The sequence below is a fragment of the Trichosurus vulpecula genome, chromosome 3, assembly GCF_011100635.1.
Source record: "Trichosurus vulpecula isolate mTriVul1 chromosome 3, mTriVul1.pri, whole genome shotgun sequence".
Lineage (NCBI taxonomy): Eukaryota > Metazoa > Chordata > Mammalia > Diprotodontia > Phalangeridae > Trichosurus > Trichosurus vulpecula.
In genome coordinates, this window is record NC_050575.1 from 431,876,493 (window position 1) to 431,892,426 (window position 15,934).

At 44.0% G+C, this 15,934-nt stretch overlaps 1 protein-coding gene across 1 annotated transcript; it reads right to left on the bottom strand.

Annotated features, from left to right (window-relative positions):
- Nucleotides 1-288: 288 nt before the first annotated feature.
- Nucleotides 289-15,439, bottom strand: LOC118844295 (C-type lectin domain family 4 member K-like). The gene is made up of 6 exons (XM_036752150.1): nucleotides 15,356-15,439; nucleotides 9,343-9,429; nucleotides 6,486-6,560; nucleotides 5,945-6,096; nucleotides 3,057-3,172; nucleotides 289-1,533 (listed from the first exon to the last, which is right to left on the bottom strand). The coding sequence occupies exons 1-6, from the start codon at nucleotides 15,417-15,419 to the stop codon at nucleotides 1,371-1,373; spliced, it is 657 nt and encodes a 218-aa protein (XP_036608045.1). The 5' UTR covers nucleotides 15,420-15,439; the 3' UTR covers nucleotides 289-1,370.
- Between the last annotated feature and the right edge of the window lie 495 nt (nucleotides 15,440-15,934).

Below are 15,934 nucleotides of genomic sequence, written 5' to 3' on the forward strand. Positions count from 1 at the left end.
GTACTGTGCAGTTTCCAAAAATGCAGCCCCTACACTACAGAGGGATGAACACAAAGCTCTATTCTGGACCAGAATGGACCAGAGGCCTTCCACTGCAGAGATTCTGGAGACCTCCCTTTCTCCTCATTTCCCTTCTATCAGATGAGGAAGCTGCTGATGAGCTCCACACTGTGAGCAGTCAAGAGGAAGAGGAGAACAAAGGAGCCTGGAGCCAGCCTTTTCAAACAGTTTAATTCCTCTGGAGAGAACCAAGAATTGCCCATTGGAATCAAGACTGATATTTGCAACCATGCTGAAAAAAGATACCAAGAGCTGAACAGGTGGCAGGTATTGCTATAATTATGATTAACCCCATTTTACAGATTTGCAAATACGAGTCTGAGACAGGAGTTGCTCAGGGTCCCAGTTAGCAAGTTTTGGGGAAAGGACTTTTAGCACTTTATCCCTCATATGATATTGCCTCTTGTAAAACCAGGGACTGGCTAATCAGCCTCTGTCTAGATTCCCAAATACCTTAACAGCTGCTCTGATGAAGTCTGGTGTATAAGGATGTCACTGGGTGGGGCTCCTAGAAATGCTGTGAAAATATGGCAAAGAAGCCAAGTGACTCCAAAAATGATATCACTGAGTCAATTGGTGACGCTTATTTGAATCCTGGTTTTCTCATGCCAAGCCTGGGGCTGAAACCACACTGCCTCTGGTGGGACCAGACCCTGCTCTCTCCTGCCTCTCAGCCCAGTGTTATCTATGCTAGCTTCTTAAAACCTCAGAGATCTCATCAACTCCCATGGGTTCGATTACCATCTTTACATAGAAACATCCTTATCTCCCCAACCTGCTGCAACCCTTGCTGTCAAAGCACCTTGTGTTCAATGACTTGGTAGATAATTATATTATTTCATTTTATAATTATGCAGTATGTATTTTGACATAGTTTTTCTGCATCTCCTCTTAGGATGCAACAGACATGCTTCCCTCCAGTCTTTGCATCCCCAGTGATAAGCAAAGAGGTTGGCATAGAGTAGAAACTTAATCAGTGTTTGATTGACAGGGAGAGGGGAGCCAGACAAACCTTGAGAGTACGTATACGTATACGTATACACATGTGTGTGAAGGTCCCATGGAAGTGTGCATGTAGATGGCATGGCTGGGCCATCACTCCAGCAATCAGGAAGTGAAAAGGAGGGTCTGTGGCTGCCCGATGGGCTGAGAGCATCACTTGGCCCAGCTCACCAGATCCAGAATGCTCAGCTTTAAGTGAGAAGTAAAAAATGGAGCCCATAGAGTAGCTGTGGACGGTAGATGGAAGAACGTTTGCCCTGTGTGTCCATTCTTCAGGGGTGGGAGGCAGCAGAGCTCAGAGATTGCCTTCACATTGGAGGACACAACCCAGACGACTTGCAGTCCCATTTGCAGATGAACAGGAAGGTTAAGGAGCAGTTGTTGTCGTTCCATGATTGGAGTCTGTTCCTTGAAAAGTGGACACAATGTTCATCGTTTCCTTTGTTGTTTGGTTCATTTGGTGCCCAAAAGCTGGAGAGAGAGGGGGCGGGGCAGAGAGGAGAGAGAGGCAGAGAGGAGAGAGAGAAGAGAGGGGAAGGGAGGGGAGAGGAGGGGAGGAGAGGGGAAGGGAGGAGAGGGGAGGAGAGGGGAGGAAAGGGGAGGGGAGAGGGGAGGGGAGGGGAAGAAGAGAGAGACACAGAGATAGACAAGAAGAAGAAGAAGAAGAAGAAGAAGAAGAAGAAGAAGAAGAAGAAGAAGAAGAAGAAGAAGAAGAAGAAGAAGAAGGAGAAGAAGAAGAAGAACAAGAAGAACAAGAAGAACAAGAAGAACAAGAAGAACAAGAACAAGAACAAGAACAAGAAGAACAAGAACAAGAAGAAAAGGAGGAGGAGGAGGAGGAAGTGGAGGAGGAGGAGGAGGAAGAGGAAGAGGAGGAAGAAAAAGAACCTTTAAGATAAGAAGAATTCACACTTGTATTTCCTGTTGTACACCAAAGGTTAATAGGAAACCTTCCCAGTGTTTGGGCCTGGTTCCAGAGTCTAAAAAGCATGGAGAAGTGTGGCCTAGATTCTGCTTCAATTTGGCTTATTAAAAAGACTCCAAATAATGAAGTTACTGCCAGAACCTGGGAAGCCAGAGAGACAGGAGGCCTCAAAGACACTGCTTATTAATGGTTTTTGGCCATCTGATAAAGCCCACAGACTCCTCAGAATAATATTTGTAAATGTATAAAACAAAATACACAAAATTACGAAGGAACCCAAATATATTGAAATAGAATGCCAAAATATTTTTTAAAAGAAAAGGTTCAATATAGCCCAGGTAAAGAAGCTCTGCTCTGGGAACATTCAACCTCTAACCCTTCCAGAGAGAGCCCAGAGAGTCTCATATCCTCCCCCAACCTCTGCCTGAAGTATCTCACCCAAACCTGAGCCTATGCCTTCTCCTCCCCTCAGGGCATCTTGGGGCTACACACACATGTATACATACTACACACACATTGCACATAACCATACACATATGCACACATCACACACATACATATATCATAACACATACACACACAAATATACCACATACATATCCACGTTCCTCACCACACATATGCATATGCTATACACACATACATACACCACATGCCACACAAATATACACACCACACATCAGACACACATATACACAACACTGCACACATATCACATGCCACATACACATATGAACATGCTGCACACACATCATATCACACAAAAGGACACATATACACTGTGGATACATACACATGCATGTATATACACACACCACAATACATACTCACAATTAACACATACAAACACCATGTGCATGCCCCCCAGATGCACACATCACACACCACACATGCATTCACACACATGTATGTACACAGCATACATGCTTGCAGAGGGAAGGATGGATGGTACATGTCCTTTTCTTTATCCACCTTGGTTTTTCCCTAGGAAAAGCTTTCATTGCCTCCACGGCATGTGTGGACAAAAAGAAGGACCAGAGGAAGGAGGGCAGGGGCAAACTGAACTCACTCTTTGCTCTTGGCTTCATTATAATGGGTCCCATCAGTCCATGTCCAGTGTGAGCTCCTTAGGATATTCAATCCAATCCAGTAGTTGCTGCCATTACCTTTTTTATGAATAAATTCCTATGGAGTGAGAAGGTGGTACTTTTAAGTAGGTACATGTCTATATTTGTGCAACAATGTGCAATTTGATGTGTATATTTGTAAGTTTTCCACTGTGTGTGCAGGGATTCCTAAAGCCCAAGTCTGGATTCTGGAGCCTGCAAAGCTCAGATGGGGAGGTTGGCAATCAGAATATTTCTTAGGTTAGACCCTTTAGAGCATGATGAAAGTTTGTGGGTACCTCTGAGATTCTTGAAGAACACAGCATATAATACTGGGAGAAAAAAACAGTACCCCTTATCCCACAGATCAGGACCAAGGGAACTCCAACACTCCCTCCAGAAGTGCTCAAAGCCTGAACCTAACACAAGGTCCCAATACAGGAAGTAAAGATGGAAGAACGAGGTTTTTTTTAAGAGATATCAATGACAAATAGCAATTGTAGAGCCAGGAACATCCAAGTCACAGACTCAGAAGAAGAGAATAACTTCACCACGTTCGAAAACCAAGCCTCAAGGTAAAACACAGCTTGGCCACAAGGTCAACTAGAATGCCTGGATGGAGTGAAGCAAGAATTTAAAAATGATTATTTAAATCAAATGACAGCTTTAGAGGAAAGAAATAGTAAACAAATGAGAGCTCTAAAGGAAAGACTTGGGAGCAGAATTAACAGCTCGTTTAAGAAGTTACCCAAGTAACAGACTCTTTGAAAATTAGAATGGACCGAAAAGAAAAAATTCAATGACTTCAGGTGACAACAAGGAATATTAAAGACAAGGACAAATGAAGGAAAAAAATAGAAGAAAATTTAAAACTTCTCCTATAGAAAACAACTGATCTGGGAAACAATTCTAGGAGAGAAAAAAATCTAAAATTCCTCTTTTGAAAAAGAGCTTGGATACCAGTCAGTAACACACAAGATTTGACAACTACCACTTAAAGGAGAGGAGAACTTGAAATGTGAAATTGCAAGAGGAGAGAAATACAGACTTACAACCAAGAACAGTTTACCCAGAAGACTAGAGTATTGTCCTACAGGGATAATGCTAATGAACTCATTCTGTAGATATGGAGATGTAAGAACTTTTGCTCGTGGGAAATGGCTGTGACTTTCTGACTTCCTTGGGAGTTTCTCGGTATATTTACTGTAATTGCCTCTGGGGAGAGAACGATGGAAAAATGAACCTTTAGTGAAATGAAGCACTTCTGAGCATTTCTGATAAAAGCCCAAAACTGATAAGAAATTTCGAAATGCAGGAGTCAGGATAAACATGAAAAGCAATGAATACATTTGAGCAATTGGAAGGAACTATACGGATAAAGGGGGGATCGAACACCAGGTCTGGAGTGAGGAAGATCAGAGTTCAAATCCAGCCCCAGACACTTAGCTGTGTGACTCTGGGCAAGTCACTTTACCCTGATTTGTCTCAATTTCTCATATGTAAAATGCGGACACACTGGAGAAGAAAATGACAAATCATTCCAGTACTTTGCCAAGAAAACTAGTCATGAAGAGTCAGACACGACTGAACAGCAACATATAGATGAAGTGTTTACATCCTTATAGGATTAAAAGAAACGTACTCCCCTTAATTGTAAAGTCATTAAGGGCTGTATTGGGAATTAGATAAGACAGAGGGTCTGGGAGTGGTTTTGTTATGTTTTGGTGATCCTTTAAAAACAAAGGAAATGTAGAGGGAAAGCAGTACACTGAATTCTCACCATGATGGCTTCCTGAAAGCCAGAAGATTGACTAGGTCCCATATACCTACTCTAGAAAAAAACCTGAAATTTTCATTAGACTGAATAATTATCAAAAAATCAAAAATTAGAGTGACCCCTACAACCCTGGGGACTACACAAACAAAAGTCACCAGAAGCCCATGTACAATAGAAAAGGGTACCTCCAGCCAAGCCAGCCCCAGCACAGGCAAATAAGCTCCCAAGTATCAACAGAGATGAGTCAGAGACCCATGTATCATAGAGGGCTCTCTCTCCAGAAGCAGTTAAAGCATGGCACCTCAAGAAATCCCCAGAGAAGTCAGAAATTCACAGCCATCATCCTTGGGTAAGTCATTAAATCTCCTTGGGCCTCAATTTCCACATCTACAAAAGGAGTCGATGAGACTAAATAGCTTCTGATTTCATAAAATCAGCGTCCAAGTAGAAAGGGACTTCAGGAACCATGGAGTCCAACCCATCACTAAAACCATATTCCTTCTGTACCATACTTGGCAGCCTGTGCTTATATACCTCAAGTGAGGTCTTCCTCCAGAGGCACCCATTCCAGTGTGTGATAATTCTGTTAGGAAGTTTTGCCCATATGAAGCTTAAATCTACTTTTTGGGAAAATAACCATTGCTTCTGGTTCTGCCCTTTGGGGCCAAATGGAACAAGTCAAATACTTGTGGTTGGCTCTCATGCCTCTGTAAGTCTTCTCTCCTCAAGATCAAACATTCTCACTTCCTTCAGTTGACTCTGCATGGACTCAGGATCATTCATTAAACCAGATACTGTCTAGTTTGTTAATGCCCTTACTAAATTGAGAATCCTAAATTCAAAACCAAAACCAAACCCAATACTCCACATGTGGTCTGATCAGGACAAAGGACAGTGATACCATATCACCTCTCTAGTCCTGGATGCTTTGCCTCTGTGTGTTCAATAAAACCTGTATCTTCATCATCTGAATGGGAAAGTTTCTCTCTGTCCCTTGAAATCTAAGGCCAAACCAAGAGAGAGGGACTGACATTTCTGCCTCCCATCTCTAAGGTCCCCAAGGATAACACTGACCTGCTCTTCCACTGAGGTCACTGAAGTCAAGTGGGAGCCAAGTGACACACAGGCCCTCTCAGCCTCTTCCCAGGACTTGTCCATACAAGAAAAGTAGTAGAGACTTCCATTGTGGACCACCCAAGCCTCTGGTACTTTGTGCATGAGGTTTTCTTGAGAAGAAAGAGGATCAGGAATGAGGAGAGGAAGCGACCAGAACTGATTCAGGTCTAGTTCTGCCTTCCTGGTCCTCAAGAGCCTTGAGAATGGGGCAGTGACCAAAGCTTGGTCAGTGTAAGGCAGGGTCTACCTATTGTTATCTGATCAGAAGCCCCTTAGAGTCCTGCCATTTCACACAGCAAAGACATTTGGTGGCTTAGGAAAGAAGGACTTTTCCTCCCTCTTTCTGAAGTAGCCAAGATGAGGGATGGTGAAGGAGGAGCCAGCTGCCTGCCTGTCAAAAACCTTCCCATGTGATGCTGAGGCTTGAGTGATGGAAGGACTGGGCTGGGGCTGGGGGTCAGTGCAAAGGTGCCAAGGGGGAGTAGAGGGTTGGACTTACTGTTTTCTGCTCTCAGGGCTTCATTGGAGGCTTGGACCTTCTCAAGTTGATCATTTTCCCCTCGAAGATCTAGAACTACATGGGGGTGAGAAGGAGACAAGCCCCAGGGGTCAATCTGGCAGAGGGTTAATTCAGTAAGCCTTGATTAGGCCTCTGCTCCACCATGTGACCTTGGGCAAAAATTATACAGAGCTAGGGTTCAAACACAAGTCCTCCAACTCCCAATGCTGCACTTTCTCCACTATAATCCACCACCTACCTTATGTAGTAGCTATGCACTGTTTTACTATCCAGTAGGACGTAAGCACTTTGAGGTCAGGGACTATTTCATTTTTGTCTTTGTATCTCAAGTACCTGCACAGTGTCTCACACATAGTCATGGCAAGTCACGTAACCAGTCTGGGGTCTCAGTTTCCTCATCTGTAAAGTGAGGTGGTTGGACTAGATGACCTCTAGGTCCTTTCTAGCTCTCAATCTATAATCATAATTAATATGAAAATTATAAAGGAAAATACAAAGAAATTTCCAGGGAGAGGTCCTCTTGTCAGAGATGGTACTCAAGCTAAGCTTCAGGAAGCTGTGGAGATGAGGAGTGAACACACACACATACTCACTTCTATATACATATAGTATAAATATATATATGCACATAGGTGTGTATGTTGTATGTGGAATCAATAAGTGTTAAGTGACTTGCCCAGGGTCACACAGCTAGTAAGTGTCAGAGACTGGATTTGAACTCAGGTCCTCCTGACTTCAAGGTCAGTGCTCTATCCATTGTACCACTTAACTGCCCCAAAGTGAGTATATTTTAAATTAAGAATGTCATTGATCAGGGAAGTCACCAATCCATTTCCTCAGTTCTCAATGGACTAGATTGAGATTTTATTGGGCATGGCCCTTTGGAGAAATCTCTGCATGGAGCATGGGTGCGGCCACCAGCTCCCTGCCAAAAGGATGCGCAGAAACCTTGACAACTGGCTGCCTGAGTCTCAAGAGGAAGGTGGTCACTGGTTAGATCAGCAGCCCCTTTCTGTGGTCTATAAAAGTGAATTAACCAATGTGGGTGCAAGCCCTGTCTCTGGCACATAGCAGCTCTGTGACCCTGGTGAAGTCACTTAACCTTCACTTCAAATGGCCCAAGAAAGGGCACTCCAACACCACAGGTCTTAAACTGGAATGAACCCAGAGGCCATCTAGTACAACCCCCCTGTCCTCTTTAAGTATCAGAATCATTGCTGATTAGTTTTCATAGAGTTTCCTCATGGGAATATCTCTACGTAGTTAAAATAATAAGTCTGGACCAAAACACAAAGGAACAAAAAACCTGTGACCAATAACAATACCACATGTATAGAACACTTTGTGTGCATCCAAGTGTGTGAGAGTAGCACCAACAGCTAATGTTGATATGGTGTTTACTGTGCTAAGGGCTTCATAAGTATTGTCCCATTCTATCTTCACAACAACCCTGGAAGGGAGGTGCTATTATGATCCCCATTTTATAGTTAAGGAAACTGAGGCAGACAGAGGTCATTCACCCAATAAGTATCTGAGGTTGGATGTGAACTCATGTCTTCCTGAATGGACTGCTAGCAGCTCTGATGGTGCCACTTTCCATCTGTGTGACCTTGGGAACTCACGCTTCCTAGCTTGTAAAATGAAAAGGGGTAGTCATAATTATGATTAATTAGCACTTTAAGGTTTACAAACCACTTTACATGTTATCTCATTTCATGCTCACAATAAACTAGTGAGGTAAAAGGTATCATTATTCTCATTTTACAGATGAGGAAACTGAGGCAGAAAGCAGTTAAGTGACTTGCCCAGGGCCACACAGCCAATAAGTGTCTAAGGTAGGATTTGAACACAGGTCTTCCTGAGCCAAAGCTCAGCATTCTATCCACTGAGGCACCCAGCTGCCCGGATAGTCAGATCATAAGATATAGGATGGGAATGGGCTTTTGATGATCTACATGACTCTCAGGCTCACTGCCGATATTTGATGGTTTCTATGATTTTATTTTAGTTGAATTCTATGACAATAGTATCCCCCTTTTACAGATAAGAAAAGGAAATATTGATTTCCTTTGGTTCTTTCGAGCCCATGGCCATACAGGAAGCCTCAGTGGCAAGACCCAGGTCCAGTTCTCTCTGAACCCCTCCACGGAGCACCCCACCTCCTCAGCCCAGGGTGGCTGGCACCACGTCATCTCTCTGGGCAGGTGGCCAGATCCTAGGTATTTCTCTGTCCAACTGCCCCTCTTGCTGTTCCTCACCCACGGGATTCTCACCACTGTACCTTTATCTCCCCTCCCCTCCTCTTAGAATCTGTAGCTCCCTTCTGAGCCCCTCCCTCTTCACCAGGGAGTGTTTTTCCTGATTCCCACAGCCCTGATTCAACTGCTTGTGCCCCACCAACACCCACCCCGCCATGGGGAAGCCACAATTTATCTTTCACTTCCTTTGTGTATTTTCATTCGTTTGTTTTGGTATATTCTAATGAGTGGATACTGTTTTTCCTGATAGATTGTCAGCTCCCTGAGGGCAGGACCTGATTCCTTTCTGCCTGTTTGTGTCCCCAGTGCTTAGCACAGTGCCTAGCACATTGTAGCAGCTGTAGCTAAAGACTGGCTGACTGATTCTTTAGAATCCCCTTTGTCTATGATTCCTTTCCTTTCCAGAGAAGCTAAAGAGGGGTCAACACTATGCCTGCTCCCCAACCCTCCCAACCCCTTCCTCTCTCAAACCCATTACAGGAGTCAGTCTAAAGACTCCAGACCCTTCTCCCTCCCAGGAATTGCTCTGGATCAGAGAAAGAGGTTTGCATCTAGAGCCCTTTGAATAGGGAACTTACGCAGAAAAGTCATAACCGTCAGGGCTGCAGCCAGGGCTAAAGCCAAGAGAGCCAGGGCAGTGTGGATGGCCTTGAGGATCCGATAGGCTGGACAGGGGAAGGAGACGAAAGAGTCCTTAGGAAGCAGAGCCTCTCAGTCAGTCACTAGCTGCACTGTCAGTACAGGAGTGTGTGGACACAGATTCAGGGCTCAAAAGTCATCAGATCTAAATTCTCATTTTACACATGAAGAAACTGAGGACCAGAAAGGTTGATTTGCTTATGAAGAATCACATCTAATAAGTGTGCAAGGTAGGACGGGTCTTCCTGACCTCAAGCCTTATACTGTGTCTGCTGTGCTTCCTACCTGACCTTGGAAATGGAGCACAAATCCACTACTCTTTCTGATGTCCCATGAGATCCTCAGAATGGAACCAGGATCAAGAGAAAGGGAAAGGAACAAGCATTTATTAAGCACCTACTAAATTCCAGGATTTGCATTAAGCACTTTACAAATATTATCTCATTTGATGCTCACAACAACCCTAGGATATAATTTTGCCCATTTTAAAGATGGGGAGACTGAGGCAGATAGCAATTAAGTGATTTTCCCAGGGTCACCCAGCTAGTAAGTATCTGAAGCCAGATTTGAACTCAGGTCTTTCTGAAATCACTTGCCTGATCTCTGTGCCATACTATTTCAAATTCCCCTTCTCCAGGAGGCCTGCTCTGATCCTTCTGGTCCAGCTGGAGAAAACCATTTCTCCTTCAGAATCCATAATACCATTTTGTTTCTTGCTTCTGGAATGCACTTATCCTATATCACGGGGCATTATAGCAGCCTGTATTTCTCTCTTTTCCCTTTACTAGACTGTGAGCTCCATGCAGACAGGGACCTTATCATATCTTCTCCTTTTGTGTGTCTGACAGTGCCTAGCACAGTGTTCTCCTCTCCCAAGGACCTTCTATTCAATCATCTATTCACTTAATAAACAGTATTAAGGGTTTCTTGTATCCAGAGCAGGATGTCAGTCACTTCCTTTCTCCTTCCTTCCTTCCTTTCTTCTTTCTTTCCTTCCTTCCTTCCTCTCCTCCTTCTTTGCTCTCTTCCTCCCGCCCTTCCTTTCTTCCACTTTTCCCCATCCCTCCCTTCTTGTTTCCCCCTTTCCTTTTCCTTCCCTCTCTCCCTCCATTCCTTCCTCCCTCCCTGTCTCCCTTGCTTCCTACCTTCCTCCTTTCTTTTCCTCCTTCCTTCCATATTTGTGTCTGCTGAATAAATTAATCCTCATTCCCTTCCCTCACTCCCACCCCACCAGGAATAGAAAACCTTATGGAAAAAGATGGAAAATGTTTATCACTCTTATTAAATTATTTGGTCTCCACTTTTCATTTTTTATTATTTTGCTTATATCATAGGTGTATATCAGCTTATGACTTGTGTTTAGTGTCTATTACATAAATTTAATCTCCTCCCTGTTCAGCTTTCTCCTCACCCCATAATGATAATGGAGAGCCTAGTGGTCAGGGAAGTACAGGGAGAATATCCAAAGATCAACTTCAAGAAGAAAAATATGGACATATTTCATTAAATAATTGGGTGTTCATTCATTGATTGCCTTCCATTTGCTTCTTTCTGCATTAGGTCATGAAAAATGTCCTAAAAGCCAATTAAAGTCTGAGCAGATTACACGAGCATAAAGGTAAGGAGTTCACCCTTGACAAAAATCAGCTTTGGCCAAGAGCCTCTCAGGATGGCGCACTCATGCAGGAAACAGGGCATGTAATCAGTTTGCTCATTAGTCACCAGGGCCACCAAAAGAGAAGGCGAAGGACCCTGGACTTTACTTCTCACACAGGAGGGCTTTGCTGGGGGTTTTACAAGGGATGTTCTATACTTACATTTCTACTGGCACCATGTACTCCCTACAAATGTACACTGTGTTAATGGGTCTCCATCCCAGAAGCGGAAGTGAAAGGGCTGGAGGAACAGATCTCTGCTTTCCAAGTTATCTGGGAGAATGGTGGGCTGCAATTTGAGAAATGCTTCAAGGAGAAAACCAAGAAAAAGGAATTTTCACTTCCATTCTGAGGTTGGAGGGTGAAGCAATATGAGTTAGGGAAGGAAGGGAAGCAGAAAGAGCCCTGGACTTTGGGAACTGAGTAACAGGTGGAAGGTTCTTCCAGTAGAGATGGAGAGCTGGACCTTGTTTGGAGGGAGCCATTGTTTGTGCTTATTGTGATGATGAATTACAAATGAATGGGCATCCAATGATGGTCGGAGTGAAAGAGATGGGTCGGGGTGGTCAGTGTCTCCACTTTGAGGGATACTAACTCGGCTATTTTTTTAAATTCACATAAACAACAGAGAAGTCTCCTTTCTCCCCAGGACAAGTACCTGGGTCCTGACGTAAGGCTTTTGGAGACTTGTCAAATTTCACAATTATTATCTGCTTAGAGAGTTTCAAGTGGGATGAAATAAATACCATCAGAAGGAACTAAGAAAGCATTGTTGAGAATTATAGTCCTAGCTTAAAAAAAAGCACCTGAATCCTTTAGGAGAATGGTTGGTGTTTTCATCTCTACAAATAAAGATTAGGAGACTCAGAAGAGAAAGACAAATTTGAGACATGAACAGCTGGCCAAAATGACAATGTCTGAGAAGGGTATTTGGACTTCTGCTCTATACCTCAATATACAGATTTGAAAAGCACTTGGCCAAGGATAGAGCATACCTAACAAGGGTTATTAAAAACCTATTTAATGAATAATCAAGAGAGTTTTAAAATGAAAAAGATTGGAAGGGAGAAAACTTTCCACATAACTCTAATGAAACTGGTAACAGAGTATTAATTATTGTACAAGAAGAAGAAGGACAAAAGAAATAGCCAGTAATTCACAAGAAATAATCTCCCCCCAAAGAAGGCCAGCAATTAAACTCAACATCCTCAGATGTCAAAACATAAATGCGTGGCAATAAATAGGACGAACAAGAGATCAAAAGCAAAGAGTAGAATGTGACCTAGATATCACTGGGTTTGACAGGTTGGGGTTTATACCTGTAATGTGACTCTAGATGAAAAAATTCAATACTTAGCATTATAGAGTAAGAAAATATATTCTCTCTTATGAAAATTATCTGGAATTGATTGAATGGGGAAGGGTGGAAGGATGACATGATGAGCCTGTGCCTTAGTAAGATCACTTTGATGGTTGGATGGAAGATGGACAGGAGTGGAGAGACACTTGAGGCAGGCAGACCCACCAGCAGAATATAGCAATGGTCCAGATGTGAGGTGATAAGAACCTGTACAGGGGGGAGCAGTTTCAGAGGAGAGAAGGGGGTGTGCTCAAGAGATGTTGTGGAGGTGAAATCTACAGCTTGAATATGGGGGATGAAGGATACTGAGGAGTCTAGGATGACTTCTAGCTTGGGAGCCTGAGGGACTGAAAGGATGGTAGAAGGGAGGATGGAGGAGGGTTTAGGGAGCAAAATAGTGAGTTCTGTTGCGGACATATTGAGTTTAAGATGTCTCCTGGTCCTCCAAGGCAAGATGTCAGTTGGAGGTGGAAGATTGCAGGTCTGCAGACAGGCTAGAATTAGATCAATAGATCTGAGAATCATCAGCATAGAGATAATTGAATCCATGAGAACTGATGAGATCAACAAGTGTAGCAGAATAAAGGAAGAACATAGCCCAGGAGAAAACCCTAGAGGTCACTCACAGTTAGTGGGCATGACCTAGAAGAAGACCCAACAAAGAAGACTGATCAGAGGTAAGGAGGTAAGGTAGGAGAGCCAGGATAGCGTAGCATCGAGGAAACCTAGAGATATCAAGAAGACAATCAATAGCATCGGGGGCCACAGAGAGGTCAAGGAGAATGAGGACTGAGAAAAGATCTTTGATTTGGCAGCTAAGAGATCACCGATAACTTTGTAGACAGCAGTCTGGCTGGAGTGATGAGGCCGGAAGCCAGATTACAGAGAGTTAACAGACTTCAAAAGATGGAGGAAGTACCAAGGGGAACTGGCACTCTGGCCCTGATCCTGAAAAACACGAAGGGACCGGTTGCTGAGACAGATATTACAGGAACCTTGAGGGTAGGAAGGAAAAGGCAGCCAGTGCTTACAGTAAAGAAGGAGAGGAGAGTCAGGCAGGCAAATGTAGATCATAGGCATGAAGAGGGCAGGTTTCTTTGTACAGGGATAGGGCAGGTAAGTTCAGAGAAGTTGTGACTTGCCTCTCAGAGCGATGCAGCTGGCGAGCACTGGAGCCAGCGCAGTCCCACTCCCACCTCCACTAGGGTTATCTGTGCTTCTCCCCTGCTTTCTCTATTATACAGGGATCCCTAGCCCAGGGTACAAACAAACTTCCCAGGGGAGATGAGTCTCAGCTCAAGTGGGACCCCTCCCTATCTGTGGTCATTTTTTCCCATTTAATAGTATTTTATTTTTGCCAATTACATGCAAAGATTGTTTTCAACATTCACTTTTAGAAGATTTTGAGTTCCAAATTTTTTTCCACCTCCTCTGCCCCTTCCCAAGATGGCAAGCAATCTGATATAGGTTATACGTGTACGATCACATAAAACGTATTTCACATTAGTCATGTCGTGAAAGAAGAATCAGAACAAAAGGGAAGAACTCTGTGGTCATTTCTTTAATGAGTTTTCCCTCCTCCTCCTCTCCCCACCCTCAGAGGGCCACATGATGTAGCAGGCAGAGAGCTAACATTGCTCCTGGGTCTGAAGAGACCAAGTTAACCCATCCTCCATGTGGCATCTCTTCAAACCCTTAGTTAAACATTGCCATCACCTTCCTCTCCCTGAGCCTTCTCTTTACCAGCATAAACATGCCCAGTTTCTTCGATGTATAAAGTCAAGGCCCTTCCTCATTCTGACTCCCCTCCTCTGAACACTCTCCATTTTATCAATGTCTTTACTAAATTTTGAAGTCAAAAACTGAGCACAATACTACAAGTGTGATAAGGTGCCTGGATGGAGTAGTGGATAGAGCCCTGGACTCAGAGTCAGGAAGACCTGAATGCAAATCCAACCTCAGACACTTACTGTGTGACTTTGGGTAAATCACTTATCAGCTGTCTGCCTCAATTTCCTCACCTGTAAAACAGAGATACTAATAGCACCCCCTCTCAGTATTGTGGTGAGGATCAAATAAAATATTTGCATAAGGCTTTGCAAACCTTAAAGTGTTATATAAATGCAAGTTTTCAGTGTTACTATGCGGTCTGACAAGAGCCAAAAGCAGGGAGCCTCTAACTGCCTTATTCATGCTACATCCTAGAAGGGGCCCCAGAAATCTTCTAGTCACAGAACCATCAGATGTAATAGTGACGAGGGACCCTAGAGACCCTCCGGTCCATTACCCACTTCCTGAAGGTAAGTGACTGATCCAGGGTCACACAGATTGGAAATGGCAGACCCAGGAATTGAAGCCAGGTCTCCTTGCTCTCAGCTCAAGACTCTTTCCATCACAGCCTGAGGCTATTGGTTCTATCTGTCTCACTTCCTCTCTTAGAATGCGCAAGTACTTCAAGATACAGGCTAGGGCTCATCTTTCCTCTGACTCAAGCCCCTGGCTCAGGACACAAGGTGTACTTTGGGTAGAATGGGGTGAGCTGAGAAAAAAAAAGGACTTTTCAAAAAGAGATTATCAACATTTAGGCCCCTTTCTCTTAAGTTTCATCCCCAAGCTCACCCCCAGCCTTCTGGCTCCCCAAATAGCCTTCACTCACCACAAGAGAGCTAATCCATGGATGAGTCAGCCTTGTGAAGGGTATGCTGGAATTAGAGCCTGAACCACCTGAACTGGAAACCCACCTCAATCCCTCATGGGCTGTGTAATCCCGGTCACACAGCCCTGGTTAACCTTTCTGGGACTCAATTTACTCATCTGTAAAATGGATGGGTTGAACTTGATGAGGTCTAAATGTCATCAACCCTAGAACAACAATCTTGATTTTCCTGGAGACTTGTCTTCTTCTCCACCCACCTCAGGGACTCCCCAACACCTTACCCTTTTCAGTCTGATGTGATTCACTTTTCTGGGTCACCTTTTCAGAGATTTTCAGTTGGTCCATCCTGCCTCTCCTCAAGAGCAGCCTGGCCAGTGGGATGTTTTCCCAGCTCTGGGTCCTAATTGAGAGAGCAGTGCCCTTCTCATCATCAGAGCAATGCAAGAGGAAGTGACGGATTCAAATGTTTGGCTCCATTACTTCCTCCTCATTGTTCCTCCAAAAGCCATGATGGTGATCCAGTGGTCGGCAGTGGCAGAAAGTGGGGAACCCTCCCTGTTCCCCTTCCTCTTACCCTAATTCAAGAGCTCCCCTCTCCCCTCTTTCCCTCGATCTTCCTTTCTTGCTAATAAGGAAAAGGGGGAATAGTAAAAGAAAGATAAGTCTTGTGACATACCAGGAAGAGAACCAGGAGTCAGGAGATCTGGGATGAAGTCCTTACTTTTGCGATGTGGGTGTCTGCTAACCAGAGAGAAATCACTCAAACTCCCCATTGACATCCTCATTTGTGAAACGGAAATCAAAACAGTGGCACTATCTGCTTCATGGGGCTGATGTGAGGGGAAACACCTTGGAAACCT

Bases quoted from the DNA above. Each gene is read 5' to 3' on its own strand.
- LOC118844295 (XM_036752150.1), bottom strand. From the start codon at position 15,419: ATGGACCAACTGAAAATCTCTGAAAAGGTGACCCAGAAAAGTGAATCA. The intron at 6,097-6,485 runs GTAAGTCCAACC...TTTCTTCTCAAG, and splicing joins AGCCCTGAGAGCAGAAAACA to AAAACCTCATGCACAAAGTA. The intron at 3,173-5,944 runs GTCAGTGTTATC...CTCACTCCATAG, and splicing joins TGACCTCAGTGGAAGAGCAG to GAATTTATTCATAAAAAAGG.